The sequence below is a fragment of the Oncorhynchus gorbuscha genome, unplaced genomic scaffold, assembly GCF_021184085.1.
Source record: "Oncorhynchus gorbuscha isolate QuinsamMale2020 ecotype Even-year unplaced genomic scaffold, OgorEven_v1.0 Un_scaffold_645, whole genome shotgun sequence".
NCBI lineage: Eukaryota > Metazoa > Chordata > Actinopteri > Salmoniformes > Salmonidae > Oncorhynchus > Oncorhynchus gorbuscha.
In genome coordinates, this window is record NW_025745751.1 from 8,147 (window position 1) to 26,753 (window position 18,607).

The following is an 18,607-nucleotide window of genomic DNA, read 5'->3' on the forward strand; positions in this document are numbered from 1 at the left end:
CGGCAGACGAGGGCAGAGGCGGCAGACGAGGGTAGAGGCGGCAGAGAGGGCAGAGGGTAGACGAGGCAGACGAGGGTGAAGTGCAGGACAGGACATGTTTTCTTTTCTCTTCTTCTTGTCCACTCTGTGTCTCCACACAACGGATATTAGCCTGATGTCACAGCCCAGACACGTGATTGGTCAGATACTATTCTTAGTCTGTTGAGGGGCTACTGCCTGTCTGCCAAGGTTGGTGTAAAAAATTTAGTTTAATTCCAGTCAATTCAGGAAGTATACTGAAATTCACATTTCAATTCCAACTCAATGTTTTTCAATGAGGAAAGTTTGGAATTGGAATTAGAATTTGGTTGACTTCCTGAATTGACTGGGATTGAAATGTAATTGAAACCAACTATCCTGTGTGTTTTCCACTCTCTCTCTCTCTCCTTTCCTCCTCAGAGGTGTGGTGGAGTGAGTCTAATAACACTGGGAACAAACACTTACTGTAGAGTACCCTTCTGCTTCACATCAGTCAACTGGTGCTGTGTGGAAACAGAAATGTTACGTGATTGTGTTTAAATGTCAAGGAAGTTAAGTACAGCAGCCAATGTCCTGTCTACAACACAACCACTCCAGCAATGTTACCTTGACTCCTTAAGAGAGCAGTAAGAATAGAGACACGCAGCATGATGGAGGGGGATCATTTAAAAGACGTCGGTTGAAATAATGTGCAACATGATTCACCATGCAGACAGGGTCCAGGCACATCCGTGAATAATTCATTGCTGCAGTTTGTTCTCTCTCTTTCCCTCGTCCCTCTCCTTCTGTGTCCCTCTCCCTTCACTCGCTCCCTCTCCATCTCGACACGCTCTTCTATCTCCCTCTCTTTCTGTGACCCTCTCCCTTCACTCGCTCCCTCTCCATCTCGACACGCTCTTCTATCTCCCTCTCCATCTCGACACGCTCTTCTATCTCCCTCTCTGTACTGATTGTATCTCCAAAGTGTTCATCTGCTCCAATTCGGGAGGATGTAGCTATTAACAGTGGTGAAAGAGGGATGGTTGTACAGTATTGACTATGTGATATGCTTCCCGAACAGGATCACCACCCTACTGCTGAACAGCTTTTAGCAGACTGAGAATCAGTGTTTCAGAGTACTGATCCATGCAGGAGTAGGATGGGATGAAGCCCAATAACTCACTTCCCTAACACATGTTCACAGATTTACTGTGTGGACATGTGTTTGTCAGTCAGCGGTCAGTCACTCGGCAACCTCTAGTTTGTGTTGATCATCTCCTTCCAATTTAATGTCATGGTTCATATTAGAGTTAGTTTAATGTTGCTATGGAACCATTAGTCGCTATGATCTATGTTTCCCTAATGGAGGGGGAGTGCTATTGGGGCACGCACATAGGAACACAGAGCCTCTGCTTCAGAGGCTGTTAGCTCATTCAAACTCTCCAGTCTTAATTTTTCTTAGACCTGAGTCATTTCTTTCTCTCTCATTTCTATAAATAAGGGAAGGTAACATGTTATTCTCTGCCATTCCGCTGTATTGTGGATCCCGAGTGCATTTGACATTTATATTTCATGAAAACATAAGTTGGATTCCGTTATGCTTTAGTGTTGGGTGGCTATTAGCTAGGTCCTTGCTGTTGGAGTAATAAACACATGGTTTTCTCCAGAAGGACAAGCAAATGTTTTGTTGAGGCAAGTCGCTTCGGAAATGGGAAATAGTTGATGTTGTCTGAGTACCATGCATAAAAGAGTGAGTTTCACAGTTCAGGGCCCTCAATAAAAGCAACATGCACTCAGTGGGTGTAAAAATGTGTCTACTGTTATCTGGTTTCTGCGGCTGTCACGAGCCTGGCACGTTCCTCACTCCAATGGTGGGTCTTTTTTGTAACAAAAAAACAATGGCTGGACTCCTGCGAATGTGATGTTGATGATGAGGGTTTCAAATGGAACTGTGTGGGTGTGAACATGGGGATCACTAGCCACGTGCTGACATTAAGCCACGTGTTGTGTGAGAGAGTTGAGGTCTGTGTGGGCAAGTGGCTTTCTGAGAACTTGTGCATAGCCTAAATGAAATCAAATACCTTGTCGTTTTCAAGACGTGCTCTCTCGCTCAGTTCAGGGCCCTCAATAAAGCTAACTGGATCTCTCACTGTCTCTCTCTCTCTCTGTTTCTCTCTCACTGTCTCTCTCTCTCTCTTTCTCTCTCCATGTTTCTCTCTCGCTGTCTCTCTCTGTCTCTCTCTCTACAGATCCTGGTAGGGGAGCTGCTGGCGTTCTTTCTGAAGGCTGAGGGGACGCAAGAGAAGACCATAGTGACAGCAGACTGCTGCTACTTCAACCCCCTGCTGCGACGCATCGTCCGCTTCCTAGGTAACCACTACAGCCTCTAGAGTTTAGACCAACACCACCCAGCCCTGCCTGAACTAGTCTTGAATAATTAGTGTGTCCAACAAGATGATATATACATACCTGGAATTGGAAATATCTACAAAAAGGATACCTACATTTGATGTATTTTTAAAGGAAAATGTAGATGTTGATTGTATTTGTCACTGTGCACAGGATATAACTGGTGTAAAACAGTACAGTGAGAGCTCTTTCCCAACAATGCAGTAATAATAATAATAATAATAATAATAATAATAGTACAGATAATAATAATATAGATGATAATAATAATAGTACAGGTAATAATAATATAGACGATAATAATAATAGTACAGGTAATAATATTAATAATTATAATATTAATAATAATATAGATGATGATAATAGTATAGATAATGATAATCATAATATATATATATATAGATATAAATAATCATGTAGATGATGATAATAATAATCATATAGATAATATTAATAAATATAAATAATACTCATAATATTATCGATATAAATAATAATAATATAGATAATAATATTAATTATTACAATATCAATAATAATATAGATTATAATAATATAGATAATAATGATCATAATAATAATATATAGATATAGATAATGTAGATGATCATAATAATAATATAGATAATATGAATAGATATAAATAATAATAATATAGATAATAATAATATGTGTAATATTTATTATAATAATAATATAATAAATAATAATAATATAGATATAAATAATAATAATATAGTTAATAATATAGAAAATAATAATATAAACAATATATATTATTATAATAATAACTAACAATATAAATAATAATTTAGAAAATAATAATATAGATATAATAAAATATATAAATATAAATATTAAATGTATATATAAAATATAAAATATAAATATATATATATAAATATATATATAATATCTATATATATATATATAAATATTAAATTTATATATAAAATATAAAATATAAATATATATATATAATATTGACGATAAATATTAATCATACTATAGATGATGATGATAATAATTATATAAATAATAATATAGAAAATAATAATATAGATCTTAATAATATAGAAAATAATAATATAGATATAAATAATAATAATAATAATAATAATAATAATAATATTGATTAATCATAATATATATCATATAGATAATAATATAATGACAGGCCTTAAGGTTATTATAGCTGCTGGTTGTGGGAAGGTGGATGGTTGTCCAAAACATCTGCTGAAAAACAGCAAGTGAGAGAACATGGGTAAGTTGACATAGAAATACATCCCAAGATTGACACCCATTGGTTGAAAGAGAGGAAAGTGATAGGTTTAACAGTAAGCCTGCAGAATGTGCATTATTGTGCCGTGCTTATAGATAGGTGAATGACATTCTGCACATGACTAATACGATAGAGGATAAGAACTAGACGCTATGATGATGAAAGTTTGTATTCATTCCCACTATGCCAGTATAATAGAGTGAATTATGCTTTGCGGCTTGTTTTGCGGTATAATAGAGTGAATTATGTTTTGCGGCTTGATGAAGTTAAACAAGCATTCAGATAAGCCTCCCTGATTGAACTTGCTACATTTGAAGAAACATGAGAATGCAAGTAACACAACAATGAAACGGGAAGAGACATGAGAATGCAAGTAACACAACAATGAAACAGGAAGAGACATGAGAATGCAAGTAACACAACAATGAAACAACAATGAAACAATGAAAGAGGAAGAGACATGAGAATGCAAGTAACACAACAATGAAACAGGAAGAGACATGAGAATGCAAGTAACACAACAATGAAACAGGAAGAGACATGAGAATGCAAGTAACACAACAATGAAACAGGAAGAGACATGAGAATGCAAGTAACACAACAATGAAACAGGAAGAGACATGAGAATGCAAGTAACACAACAATGAAACAGGAATGCAAGTGCAAGTAACACAACAATGAAACAGGAAGAGGGAAGAGACACGAGAATGCAAGTAACACAACAATGAAACAGGAAGAGACACGAGAATGCAAGTAACACAACAATGAAACGGGAAGAGACACGAGAATGCAAGTAACACAACAATGAAACGGGAAGAGACACGAGAATGCAAGTAACACAACAATGAAACGGGAAGAGACACGAGAATGCAAGTAACACAACAATGAAACGGGAAGAGACACGAGAATGCAAGTAACACAACAATGAAACGGGAAGAGACACGAGAATGCAAGTAACACAACAATGAAACGGGAAGAGACACGAGAATGCAAGTAACACAACAATGAAACGGGAAGAGACACGAGAATGCAAGTAACACAACAATGAAACGGGAAGAGACACGAGAATGCAAGTATCACAACAATGAAACAGGAAGAGACACGAGAATGCAAGTAACACAACAATGAAACGGGAAGAGACACGAGAATGCAAGTAACACAACAATGAAACAGGAAGAGACATGAGAATGCAAGTAACACAACAATGAAACCGGAAGAGACATGCCTCAGCAGTTTGTGATGATGGCTAAAACTGGTGTGAAGAATTTCAGACAGATTTGCACGTTCATCACTTCAGGTGATCATGAAGGCTTTTGCAATTTCACACCTCAGCTGATAACAGGGGATCCGAGGGGGGCTGGGAATAACTAAACTCGTCCTATTTTAGTTGGCTGTCATTGCTTTCTCTCGCTCTTTCTCTCTTTCTCTCTCTCCCCCAGGGGTGTTCTCCTTCGGCCTGTTCACCACCACCATCTTTGCCAACGCGGGTCAGGTGGTGACAGGAAACCAGACGCCTCACTTCCTGTCTGCCTGCCGGCCTAACTACACGGCCCTGGGGTGCACATCCAACATGCAGTACATCACCCAGCCCCGTGCCTGCACTGGAAACCCCCTGGTAGTGGCATCCGCACGCAAATCCTTCCCTTCCAAGGACGCAGCCCTCAGTGTCTACTCTGCAGTCTACACTGTGGTAGGTTCTGGTCTGGGGAGTAGGAGTTTGGACAGTTTGATACACATGTTTTGGTGTACCACCCTATAGTATAGAGTTGATACCCAGCCTACAGTATTACAATTCCTGACAGTCCTCCTGGTCTCCTCCCCCTACCTGTCTGTCTCAGATGTATGTGACGCTGGTATTCCGGACCAAAGGCACTCGGCTGACCAAGCCTACGGTCAGCCTGACCCTGCTATGCCTGGCCATGCTGGTGGGAGTGGTCAAGGTGGCAGAGTACCGCAACCACTGGGCTGACGTCCTGGCCGGCTTCTTCACTGGAGGAGCCATCGCTGTGTTTCTGGTGAGAGGGAGGGAGGGGAGGGGAGGATGGAGGGAGCTGCTGAGGGAATGGTGAGAGGGAGGGAGGGGAGGGGAGGATGGAGGGAGCTGCTGAGGGAATGGTGAGAGGGAGGGAGGGGAGGATGGAGGGAGCTGCTGAGGGAATGGTGAGAGGGAGGGAGGGGAGGGGAGGATGGAGGGAGCTGCTGAGGGAATGGTGAGAGGGAGGGAGGGGAGGGAAGGGGAGGATAGAGGGAGCTGATGAGGGAATGGTGAGAGGGAGGGAGGGGAGGGGAGGATGGAGGGAGCTGCTGAGGGAATGGTGAGAGGGAGGGAGGGAGGGAGGGAGGGAGGGAGGGAGGGAGGGAGGGAGGGAGGGGAGGGAGGGAGGGAGGGAGGGAGGGAGCTGCTGAGGGAATGGTGAGAGGGAGGGAGGGGAGGGGAGGATGGAGGGAGCTGCTGAGGGAATGGTGAGAGGGAGGGGGGAGGGAGGGAGGGAGGGGAGGGAGGGAGGGAGGGAGCTGCTGAGGGAATGGTGAGAGGGAGGGAGGGGAGGGGAGGATGGAGGGAGCTGCTGAGGGAATGGTGAGAGGGAGGGAGGGGAGGGGAGTCATTATTCAGGGAGATGTGGGTGATAGAATGTAACAGTGATGTATATTGCTGACATTTTTCATTGATATTTAAGTTCATAAGCACAGGGGCTGTTAATCCTGGTACTTCTCGCCATGGGATGAGAAATGTCACTCTCATTTCGCTTACAGTGAGCCCCAAAAGTATAATATTGAGGAGTGAGAAATTTAGAGGCCGGAATTTCATACCCCCCAAAAAAAAATGCTAACCTTCCCTATTATTGTAGTGGTAAGAGGTTATTTATGATTCATTTTATCTTTAATCATGTTAGCATCCACATTAATGTAGACGTGTTTTGAAGATATTATACTCTTATTTACAATAAAAGTGACTCCAAAATGACACAATACATTATTTACCATTCGTAAATGATACTAAATTAGGCTAATAGACATCATTTGGGTCAATTAGAGGTGTACCTGTGGATGTATTTCAACGCCTACCTTCAAACTCAGTGCCTCTCCTGCTTGACATCATGGAAAAATCAAAAGAAATCAGCCAAGACCTCAGAAAAAAAACATTGTAGACCTCCACAAGTCTGGTTCATCCTTGGGAGCAATTTCCAAACAGCTGAAAGTACCACGTATTTACAATAGTATGCAAGTATAAACACCATGGGACCACGCAGCCATCATACCGCTTAGGAAGGAGACTCATTCTGTCTCCAAGAGATGAACGTACTTTGGTGTGAAAAGTGCAAATCAATCCCAGAACAACAGCAAAGGACCTTGTGAAGATGCTGGAGGAAACAGGTACAAAAGTATCTATATCCACAGTAAAACGAGTCCTATATCGACATAACCTGAAAGGCCGCTCAGCAAGGAAGAAGCCACTGCTCCAAAACCGCCATAAAAAAGCAAGACTACGGTTTGCAACTGCACATGGGGACCAAGATCATACTTTTTGGAGAAATGTCCTCTGGTCTGATGAAACAAAAACATAACTGTTTGGCCATAATGACCATCATTATGTTAGAAGGAAAAAGGGGGCGGCTTGCAAGCCGAAAAACACCATCCCAACTGTGAAGCATGGGGGTGACAGCATCATGTTGTGGGGGTGCTTTGCTGCAGTAGGGACTGGTGCACTTCACAAAATAGATAGAATCATGAGGCTGGAAAATTATGTGGATATATTGAAGAAACATCTCAAGACATCAGTCAGGAAGTTCAAGCTTGGTCGTAAATGGGTCTTTCAAATGGGTCTTTCAAATGGGTCTTTCAAATGGGTCTTTCAAATGGGTCTTTCAAATGGGTCTTTCAAATTGACAATTACCACAAGCATACTTCCATAATTTTGGCATGACCTTTTATTTTCTTATTAACTCAGTTTCCCCCCCTCTCTCTCTCTCTCTCTCTCTTCCGTTCTCTTTCTCACTCCTCTCTCTCCAGGTGACGTGTGTGATCAACAACTTCCAGCAGACGAGGCCCCCTCCCCTTCCCCCGCGACCCCAGCGCCCTGAGTCGGTGCTAGGCATGCCCATGGTGGCTCTGCCCTGTGTGGAGAGTCCACTCGAAAAGTTAAGTGGAACTCAGGTAAGGGGTGGGGGTGGGTGAGCGGCAGGGCTGCACACACAGGGGGGGGGGGCAGACATGCACCCCTTCTCTCTCCTTCTGTCGTTCCCCCAATCCCAAAAGTAGATGTCCCCTCACAGTGCATGCCCCGGCACCACCCCTTACCCCTTAACCCTCAACCCTGACCAAAGCACAAGAACACCAAACCTTGTCTTTAGAGGGAGCCGTTTTTGCAGTAGTCTCTTTCTCAGCATTCATTCACCATCCCTCAGTGGTTTAAGCTTTTGAAGGCCTCTTAGAACTTTGAAGTGAATGAGAGGAGCACTGTGAGCTCTTTAGATAAGGGAGAGCCGAAGGCACTAGAGAAGGACAACCTGTTTGGAAGTGTGACTCAAGGGAGCAGCTTTGAGATTGCTTGTGTCTCCTCTTGTCTGTCACCTACACTAACCCTCACCTGACCTCCTCTCCCCTGTCTCCCACCTTGCTCTTTTCCCTTATCCCTCACCTGATCTCTATCACCAGCATCCTGCCCTCTCCTCCTCCTGCCCCCCCTATACTCTCTACGTTCACCGCCCATGTTGACCAACTTTGGATCTTTCTCTCTGTCTCTTTCATTCCCTCCCTCTCTCTCTCTCCTTCTTCCTCCATCTCTTCTCTTCTGTCCCTCCCTCTCTCTCTCTCCTTCTTCCTCCCTCTCTTCTCTTCTGTCCCTCCCTCTCCCTCTCTTTTTCACTCCCTCTCTCCCCTGCAGACTCCGAGGGGGTCTCCTTTCACAGAGATCACATGACCATCAGCCGTATCGGTTCCCCGCCACCCCAGATGTCCTCATTCCGTCTCGCTCCATTTCCAGCGAAGTCTAGACCAGCCACACGAACGTGAACACTCACACGAACACCACTGCGCCGCCCACCCGGCAGGCCGCTACTCCACCCTCTACAGATCCTACTCCACGCAGGTCTAGGCTTTCAAAACACACGCACACAAGCACAACACACACAGCATACTCGGACCTCTACGCACCTCCCCCTAACCTTGTCCAAGCCCAAACCCCCGGGGGAACCCGAAAGGTGAGCTCATAAAGTGAGACTCACAAAGACTTAACAGCTGTCCAGCTGAACATTCAGTACAGTGTCAGGTACAGTTATGCCTCTTTCGTTTAGTTGTTTTCAGAGGTTTCTTGTTTTGTTTTGCAGACTTGTTTTTTTTTATGTGCTCCATTGTGTGAAGTACACACTTCACTGACATCACAGGGTGAGGTTTCATCTTCTACGTGCTTGTAAGGAGAAACTGTCCGAATCCATTTGAGAACGGTGTTCTTTTGTGTCTCCAACTGTCTGTCGGAGATGTCCTTCCTCACAGGCAATGCAGCCAGTCATCCTGAAACACTTCAGTCATTTGTGTCTCTGTGCGATTGTAAGATGAACCCAAAACAACCGCTCAATGAACGCTCTCCGCTGGCTTTAGGGCTCATTGTCAGTATCCTAGAATGAGCCAATCATCAAATATCTGCAAGAGTCAACCAACTCAAACGGACCAATCACCTTCTGTAGCAACTGTGGTACTTAATTACTGCACCTTCCAAATACAGCATAGAGACAACACACACAGATCAGACCTCTCTTCAGCTCTGCACGACATTACCCAGATCAACGGATTCTGTTCATATCACTGAGGAGAAGTCGATACAAGAACAAACAGGATGAAACTGCAGACGGTTTATTTTTCTCCGCTTTCGATTGGTTGCAGCTGCCGCAAGTCAGCGTGAAATAGATACAGATTTGGTAAGACCGGATGAGACACATTTTGAAATACATCACAAGTGACAGGACATGAGCTTTGTACAGTACAAAACATTTGATTTTACACTCAATGTATCTGGACAGGGAACCTTGGTTACCAAAGCTTTGTCATTGTGATGTCACTAAAATACTTGTTTACTTACACACCCCTTTTGCCTGGAATGGAACGGATCACATCGGCATGGAACGGAACGCCACACTGGAAAACCAAGATTCCCTGTCTCTGGGCTGTAGAGAGATATTATTGGACTTTGCCTATTCATGTGATAATGTGATTTATTTATGAGGAGATTGATCGTAGATGTATTTATTTGATGTGTATATATGGTGTGGTTGCCACAAACAGTTTACTTTTGATTTGCACAGCCCTCACTCATATCCAGTGGTGTAAAGTACTTAAGTAAAAATACTTTAAAGTACTACTTACTGTAAGTAGTTTTTTTGGGTATCTGTACTGTACTTTACTATTTATATTTTGCCTACTTTTACTTGACTACATTCCTGAAGAAAATGATGTACTTTTTACTCCATACATTTCCCCTGACACCCACATATTTTTTCATGCTTAGTAGGACAGGAAAATGGTCAAATTCATGCACTAATCAAGAGAACATCCCTGGTCATCCCTACTGCCTCTGATCTGGAGGAGTCACGAAACACAAATGCTTTGTTTGTAAATTATGTGAGTGTTGTAGTGTGCCCTTGGCTATCCATAAATTAAAAAGATTTGCTTAATATAAGGAATTTGAAATGATTTATACTTTTACGTTTAACTAAGTATATTTTAGCAATTACATTTACTTTTGATACTTAAGTATATTTAAAACCAAATACTTTTAGACTTACTCAAGTAGTATTTTACTGTGTGACTTTCATTTTTACTTGAGTTATTTTCAGTTAAGGTATCTTTACATTTACTCAAGTATGCTCATATCTCACCCTCCACTCCCCACTCCCTCCCACTGGCATATGGTTTTCTACCACTGGTTGGTTCTCTTCTTTGTGTTGTATCCTGACTATACCGCCACTGTGCTGTGTAATGTTTCCCTCTGCTGGACAACACACACACACGAAAACGCTCATAAGAAAACATACATTTAATATTGACAAACTTACCAAAATACACACACACTTTTGGATGTACATACACATACTCACCCAACGAAACAAATACACACACTCACTTACCTCTCCTAATCTCTAGGCTATAACTCCCCTCTTTTCCACTTTCTTACACTTAAACCTGTTTTGTATGGTTTTGTAAATAGTTATTTTTTGTAATGAGAATGTGATTTTTACACAGACACCCCACTGCTCTCCTTACATTAAGTTGTTATGGAGAAATGGGGACATTAATTGTATCAACTTTATTACTGAAGACAAGAGTGTATGTAAAGGTCCTGGTCCACTCTAAATCAGGCCTGGATTGGACCTCTCCTCGTCCCAAACTGGCAGCCATTCTGCATCAAACCAGGTGCCCTCCCAGACCAAGGTTGAAGTCAACCAAAGATGACTCGTAGTTTTATGCTAACAATAGAATCCCCTCATGGTTTAGTTTCTCTTGTAATAGTTCACCTGCCAGCCCATATTGGGCCAGTAACCAAAATGTTGCTGGATTGAATCCCCGAGCTGACAAAGTAAAAATCGGTGGTTCTGCCCCTGAGCAAGGCAGTTAACCCACTCTTCCCCGGGCAACGATGACATCGATTAAGGCAGCCCCCCCGTGCCTCTCTGATTCAGAGGGGTTGGGTTGAATGCATTCAGTTGTACAGCTGACTAGGTGTCCCCCTGTGAATGCATTCAGCAGTACAGCTGACTAGGTATCCCCCTGTGAATGCATTCAGCAGTACAGCTGACTAGGTATCCCCCTGTGAATGCATTCAGCAGTACAGCTGACTAGGTATCTCCCTGTGAATGCATTCAGCAGTACAGCTGACTAGGTATCTCCCTGTGAATGCATTCAGCAGTACAGCTGACTAGGTATCCCCATGTGAATGTATTCAGCAGTACAGCTGACTAGGTATCCCCTGTGAATGCATTCAGCAGTACAGCTGACATTAGGTATCTGACCCCTGTGAATGCATTCAGCAGTACAGCTGACTAGGTATCCCCCTGTGAATGCATTCAGCAGTACAGCTGACTAGGTATCTCCCTGTGAATGCATTCAGCAGTACAGCTGACTAGGTATCCCCTGTGAATGCATTCAGCAGTACAGCTGACTAGGTATCCCCCTGTGAATGCATTCAGCAGTACAGCTGACTAGGTATCCCCCTGTGAATGCATTCAGCAGTACAGCTGACTAGGTATCCCCCTGTGAATGCATTCAGCAGTACAGCTGACTAGGTGTCCCCCTGTGAATGCATTCAGCAGTACAGCTGACTAGGTGTCCCCCTGTGAATGCATTCACAGTACAGCTGACTAGGTGTCCCCTGTGAATGCATTCAGCAGTACAGCTGACTAGGTGTCCCCCTGTGAATGCATTCAGCAGTACAGCTGACTAGGTGTCCCCCTGTGAATGCATTCAGCAGTACAGCTGACTAGGTATCCCCCTGTGAATGCATTCAGCAGTACAGCTGACTAGGTGTCCCCCTGTGAATGCATTCAGCAGTACAGCTGACTAGGTGTCCCCCTGTGAATGCATTCAGCAGTACAGCTGACTAGAATGCATTCAGCAGTAGGTGTCCCCCTGTGAATGCATTCAGCAGTACAGCTGACTAGGTGTCCCCCTGTGAATGCATTCAGCAGTACAGCTGACTAGGTATCCCCCTGTGAATGCATTCAGCAGTACAGCTGACTAGGTGTCCCCCTGTGAATGCATTCAGCAGTACAGCTGACTAGGTGTCCCCCTGTGAATGCATTCAGCAGTACAGCTGACTAGGTATCCCCTGTGAATGCATTCAGCAGTACAGCTGACTAGGTATCCCCCTGTGAATGCATTCAGCAGTACAGCTGACTAGGTATCCCCTGTGAATGCATTCAATCTGTGAATGCATTCAGCAGTACAGCTGACTAGGTATCCCCTGTGAATGCATTCAGCAGTACAGCTGACTAGGTATCCCCCTGTGAATGCATTCAGCAGTACAGCTGACTAGGTATCCCCTGTGAATGCATTCAGCAGTACAGCTGACTAGGTTCCCCTGTGAATGCATTCAGCAGTACAGCTGACTAGGTATCCCCTGTGAATGCATTCAGCAGTACAGCTGACTAGGTGTCCCCCTGTGAATGCATTCAGCAGTACAGCTGACTAGGTGTCCCCCTGTGAATGCATTCAGCAGTACAGCTGACTAGGTGTCCCCTGTGAATGCATTCAGCAGTACAGCTGACTAGGTGTCCCCCTCAGAATGCATTCTGTGAATGCATTCAGCAGTACAGCTGACTAGGTGTCCCCTGTGAATGCATTCAGCAGTACAGCTGACTAGGTGTCCCCCTGTGAATGCATTCAGCAGTACAGCTGACTAGGTGTCCCCTGTGAATGCATTCAGCAGTACAGCTGACAGGTGTCCCCCTGTGAATGCATTCAGCAGTACAGCTGACTAGGTGTCCCCCTGTGAATGCATTCAGCAGTACAGCTGACTAGGTGTCCCCTGTGAATGCATTCAGCAGTACAGTGACAGGTGCTGAATGCATTCAGCAGTACAGTGAGTACAGCTGACTAGGTGTCCCCCTGTGAATGCATTCAGCAGTACAGCTGACTAGGTGTCCCCCTGTGAATGCATTCAGCAGTACAGCTGACTAGGTATCCCCTGTGAATGCATTCAGACAAATACAGCTGACTAGGTGTCCCCCTGTGAATGCATTCAGCAGTACAGCTGACATCCCCTGTGAATGCATTCAGCAGTACAGCTGAAGGTGTCCCCCTGTGAATGCATTCAGCAGTACAGCTGACTAGGTGTCCCCTGTGAATGCATTCAGCAGTACAGCTGACTAGGTGTCCTGTGAATATGAATGCATTCAGCAGTACAGCTGACTAGGTATCCCCTGTGAATGCATTCAGCAGTACAGCTGAAGTATCCCCCTGAGCAGTGTTGAATGCATTCAGCAGTACAGCTGACTAGGTATCCCCTGTGAATGCATTCAGCAGTACAGCTGACTAGGTTCCCCCTGTGAATGCATTCAGCAGTACAGCTGACTAGGTATCCCCCTGTGAATGCATTCAGCAGTACAGCTGACTAGGTATCCCCCTGTGAATGCATTCAGCAGTACAGCTGAAGGTATGTGAATGCATTCAGCAGTACAGCTGACTAGGTGTGAATGCATTCAGCAGTACAGCTGAAGGTGTCCCCTGTGAATGCATTCAGCAGTACAGCTGACTAGGTATCTCCCCCTGTGAATGCATTCAGCAGTACAGCTGACTAGGTATCCCCCTGTGAATGCATTCAGCAGTACAGCTGACTAGGTATCCCCTGTGAATGCATTCAGCAGTACAGCTGACTAGGTGAATGCATTCCCCAGCTGACTGAATGCATCCCCTGTGAATGCATTCAGCAGTACAGCTGACTAGGTATCCCCTGTGAATGCATTGCAGTACAGCCTAGGTATCCCCTGTGAATGCATTCAGCAGTACAGCTAACTAGGTATCCCCCTGTGAATGCATTCAGCAGTACAGCTGACTAGGTATCCCCCTGTGAATGCATTCAGCAGTACAGCTGACAAGGTATCCCCCTGTGAATGCATTCAGCAGTAAGCTGACTAGGTGTCCCCCTGTGAATAACCTCTGTGAATGCATTCAGCAGTACAGCTGACTAGGTATCCCCCTGTGAATGCATTCAGTTGTACAGCTGACTAGGTATCCCCCTGTGAATGCATTCAGCAGTACAGCTGACTAGGTATCCTCCTTTCCCTATACACCAAAGTCAGTGAATTAGGACAAAGTGCACTGTATACTACTATCACAATCTTGAGTGGTCTGTTGCTTTTACATTTAAGTCATTTAGCAGACGCTTTCATCCAGAGCGACTTACAGAAGCAATTGTGGTTAAGTGCCTTGCTCAAGGGCACCTTGTCGTCTCTGGGATTCGAACCAGTGACCTTTCAGTTACTGGCCCAGCGCTCTTAACTGCTAGGCCAAAACTGACAGCAGCTACAAAATACTACACAGATGGCTTGACTATGTTTGGGTCAGAATGTGTGTTCCTTGGTGCACATACAATACATCTGCAGTTGGATTTAGTTATATTTTAAAATAATAAGACAATAAATAATGCAGTAACAAAAAAAAGTGTTCTGAGTTTTAACACTTAATTTCATCTTGTTACAACGTACCTTCTGTTTTGTAAAGATTTGTCTGATGTGAACAATAAATGGATATTGCAATAAAAAGGATGTTGAGTGTTCGCTCTTGCCTTTTATGAGGGCAGGACACATTCTGTTTTACTGTCATTGATTTTTATCCTTTCACCAATCGCAATGCTGATTGTTGCTCAAATGTGGCCCAGGGTGTGGATCATAGCCAACAGGAATGTCTTATACTTTTTAATCAATGTTCTCGTTTTATTTTCTCTATTGGACATAATATGCACTTCTGCCTCAGCAACAATCTCTCAAGGTTTGAGAAGAACATAATAGTAGTAGGGTTGCCACCTGCTGGTGAGAGATACGCATTACATGTAAATCATTTATATTATTAGTCAATGCAGAGCTGCAAAGTCTGAGTGGATAACTCTCTAACCTCTGTGAATATACAAGTTATGTTTTGGAAGATTAAATATTCACTTACCTTTTGAAAATCTTCCTCTTGATTTGTCATCCAAAGGGTCCCAGCTATAACATGTAGTGTCGTTTTGTTAGATAAAATCATTTTTTATATCCCAAAAAGTCTGTTAATTTGGCGCCATTGATTTGGGTAATCCACTCATTCAACTTGCAGAGAAAGGAATCTGAAAATCTACCCCTAAACTTTGTTTCAACAAGTCAAAATACATTTCAATCTACTCCTCAGACACCCTAAAATGTAATCAAACCATAATATTTATTTTGGAAAAAAGTATGTTCAATAGGAAACTAATTTTAGCAGGTGCGCAACTTCGTCATGGCTCGCAAAAACACGGATTTCCAAGACTATCCTCTTACAAAAACTGCTATTTCTTATTCATGAGCCTTAAGTCTTGAACATAGACTGCTGACATCCTACGAAAGCCATAGGAATTGCATCCAGAGAGCTATTTTACAATATGACCATTCTCTTGCATTTCTAAGAGGATGGCCTCTCAACAAAAAAAAATTCTGCTTGGTTTGTCTTTGGGTTTTCTCCTACCATATCTATTGTGTTATATTGTACTACATTATTTTAGCATTTCTACAAACTTCAGTGTTTCCAATTGTATAAATTCTATGCATATCCTGGCTTCAGGGCCTGAGCTACAGGCAGTTTACTTTGGGCACATCATTCAGGTGGAAATTGAGAAAAAAGGGGCCTAGCCCTAAGACGTTTTAAAATGTCCTTATTACCTCAGTACAATGTTGTTAATTACTCCCAGTAATGTCTAAAAACTAACAGACATGCAAGTTACTGAACAAGGAAACACTATGTTCTTAGCCTAACGATTCCACAAATGGTAAATATATGTTGGGAGAAAATGTAGAATATATGAATGATGTGCAAGCTAGCATTTGACAGTAATCGCAAAGACCCTACACATTATAATAGCAATGACTAGGCTTTATTGATTACGTCCGTTGACTATGCAGTGACAGTAGAAGGCCACAAGATGGCGACCTATATCAGATATTTCCACCGGTGCTATTACTGTGTTATTCAGAGAGGCAACGTACCTGTGTTAATAATGCAAGGTAAGCACTTATCAGAGTGCATCACTGATTACGAGGTTGTCATTCCTGTTTCTTGTAGGTGATGTTCCAATATTTTCAGGTATTCCAATGACACAGTAGCATTGTCTCTCTTAGGCTCAACTCATTTACTACAAACTTAGATTTATATAGATATCTTAGAAAATAAACATTTGACTCCAGAAGCTTCAAGAGCTTTTAGAATTGCACATGCAATTTCTAAACCTGGGTGAATTAATATAAAGAACCAAAGCTTCCATGTAGAGAGGTTGAAAGACCCTATGGGGAGAAATGTTCCCCTCACAGCCTGACTCCATCTGCACTTCCTCTGGGGTTTATTCAGGATGATTTAAACCTGGACTGAGCGCTCTAAAGTGTGAACAATGTTCTGAATATCAGTTGAGAATGTAATTCCATGTGTATATTCTGTTATTGATTTTTCTTATTTCTAAACCATGCTAAATTCCTGACCCTTAGCATACATAGAAGTTGTAAAACAGGTCAGATTCATATTTATTACGTTTAATGTTACACATTCCGAATACAACCCCAGAACCATACTGCTCAACCAGGTGCAGTGACTTGAGGCAGCAGCAGATTCCCTTGTCAAAGAGGAAGTTATGTGCGATCAGCTGAGTCGCTCCATTGAGGAAGTCACACGTGTCACCATCATCATTAACTGAAGGAGGTGAGGCAGGCAAGGATGAGTCGAGAGAGAGAGAGAGAGAGAGAGAGAGAGAGAGAGAGAGAGAGAGAGAGAGAGAGAGAGAGAGAGATGGAACATGTGGAAACACTCATGGGGAATCAGAGAGGAAGAGGAGAGGAACATGTGGAAGACAGACATGGGGAATCCCGGATGTTCCGTGGTTGATAGATTAGGTGATAGGGGTATAGAGATATAGAAAGAGATGGAGGGAAGCTGATTGATGAGAGAAACCCAGGCAATATTCTGTGACTTGTTCTTCAGTGCTCTCTCACTCTCTCTCTCTACACACACACACACACACACACACACACACACACACACACACACACACACACACACACACACACACACACACACACACACACACACACACGCCAACTGAAGGTCAATATTGATTATAATTGTTCAGTTTGACATATCAACAGCCTTACACTCCCCATTCTCGATACATTGAAATAGAAATGATAAATGGTAATCAATTCTGTACCTCATATTCATTTGTACCTACAGTCATGTGTGCATACAAAATGAACCCACTAGTTGCCATGCTCTACCAACTGAGCTACAGAGGACCACAGGGAAGCTGTGGGTGAGAAAGAAATTGTAAGAGTATCCTTATAGGCAGTGTGCAATGAATTTGTCTCCGGAACATGACTAGCAATTACATTTACCCTTGGAAAAGCATGCGCATGTAATCAGGCTATGTTTAAACTCCTATCCAGTGGAGGGACGAGGTTAATTCGTGTACATGGCTGAATCAGACATGCAGGAAGCTCAGGAATCATGTTTGTTCAGATACATGACAGTGTAATGTCCACGGATAATGCTCACATGAAGTATTTCTACATTTACACCGCCACCCTTTACACTGCAGTGATAAACGGAGTACACTCACAGAGTACACCTCTACTCACCACCCGCCTTTCTCTCTCTCTCCCTCTATTGTTTTCGATATGTCTTTCTCTCTCACCAACCCCTCTCTCTTCCTCCCCTTCTCAAGCACAAGCACAAGGTACACACTTCCCCCTCTCACTCCCTCCCCTTCTCAAGCACAAGCACAAGGTACACACTTCCCCCCTCTCACTCGCGCATTATCTTTCCCGGAAATTGCATTTCCAGCACAGCTAGGGCCCATTATAAAGAGGGAGCGACATGCTGTAACCTTTTTATAAAGCTATTAGTGATGCACCTGCCCCTCCTCCTTCCCAGCATCCCTCTCCACCCGTTTCTCCCATCAGCCCACTCTGACCCCCCTCCCCCTTCCAAGCTTCCCTCCCTACCCCTTCCTCCCATCAGCCCACTCTGACCCCCCTCCCCTTCCAAGCTTCCCTCCCTACCCCTTCCTCCCATCAGCCCACTCTGACCCCCCTCCCCTTCCAAGCTTCCCTCCCTACCCCTTCCTCCCATCAGCCCACTCTGACCCCCCTCCCCCTTCCAAGCTTCCCTCCCTACCCCTTCCTCCCATCAGCCCACTCTGACCCCCCCCTTCCGAGC

At 43.5% G+C, this 18,607-nt stretch overlaps 1 protein-coding gene and 1 long non-coding RNA gene across 2 annotated transcripts; both read left to right on the forward strand.

Moving 5' to 3' along the window:
* Positions 1-2,240: 2,240 nt before the first annotated feature.
* On the forward strand, positions 2,241-9,101 carry LOC124019622 (phospholipid phosphatase-related protein type 5-like; the record flags this gene model as incomplete). Its single annotated transcript, XM_046335008.1, has 5 exons — positions 2,241-2,367; positions 5,128-5,378; positions 5,527-5,703; positions 7,700-7,827; positions 8,574-9,101. Coding segments are annotated over 5 exons (792 nt in total), but the record flags the coding sequence as incomplete, so codon positions are not given.
* Positions 9,102-12,803: 3,702 nt separating this feature from the next.
* LOC124019642 lies at positions 12,804-14,961 on the forward strand. Its single transcript, XR_006835816.1, has 4 exons — positions 12,804-12,909; positions 13,041-13,198; positions 13,278-13,357; positions 14,196-14,961. It is a non-coding gene; the product is annotated as an uncharacterized LOC124019642 (long non-coding RNA).
* The last annotated feature ends 3,646 nt before the right edge of the window (positions 14,962-18,607 follow it).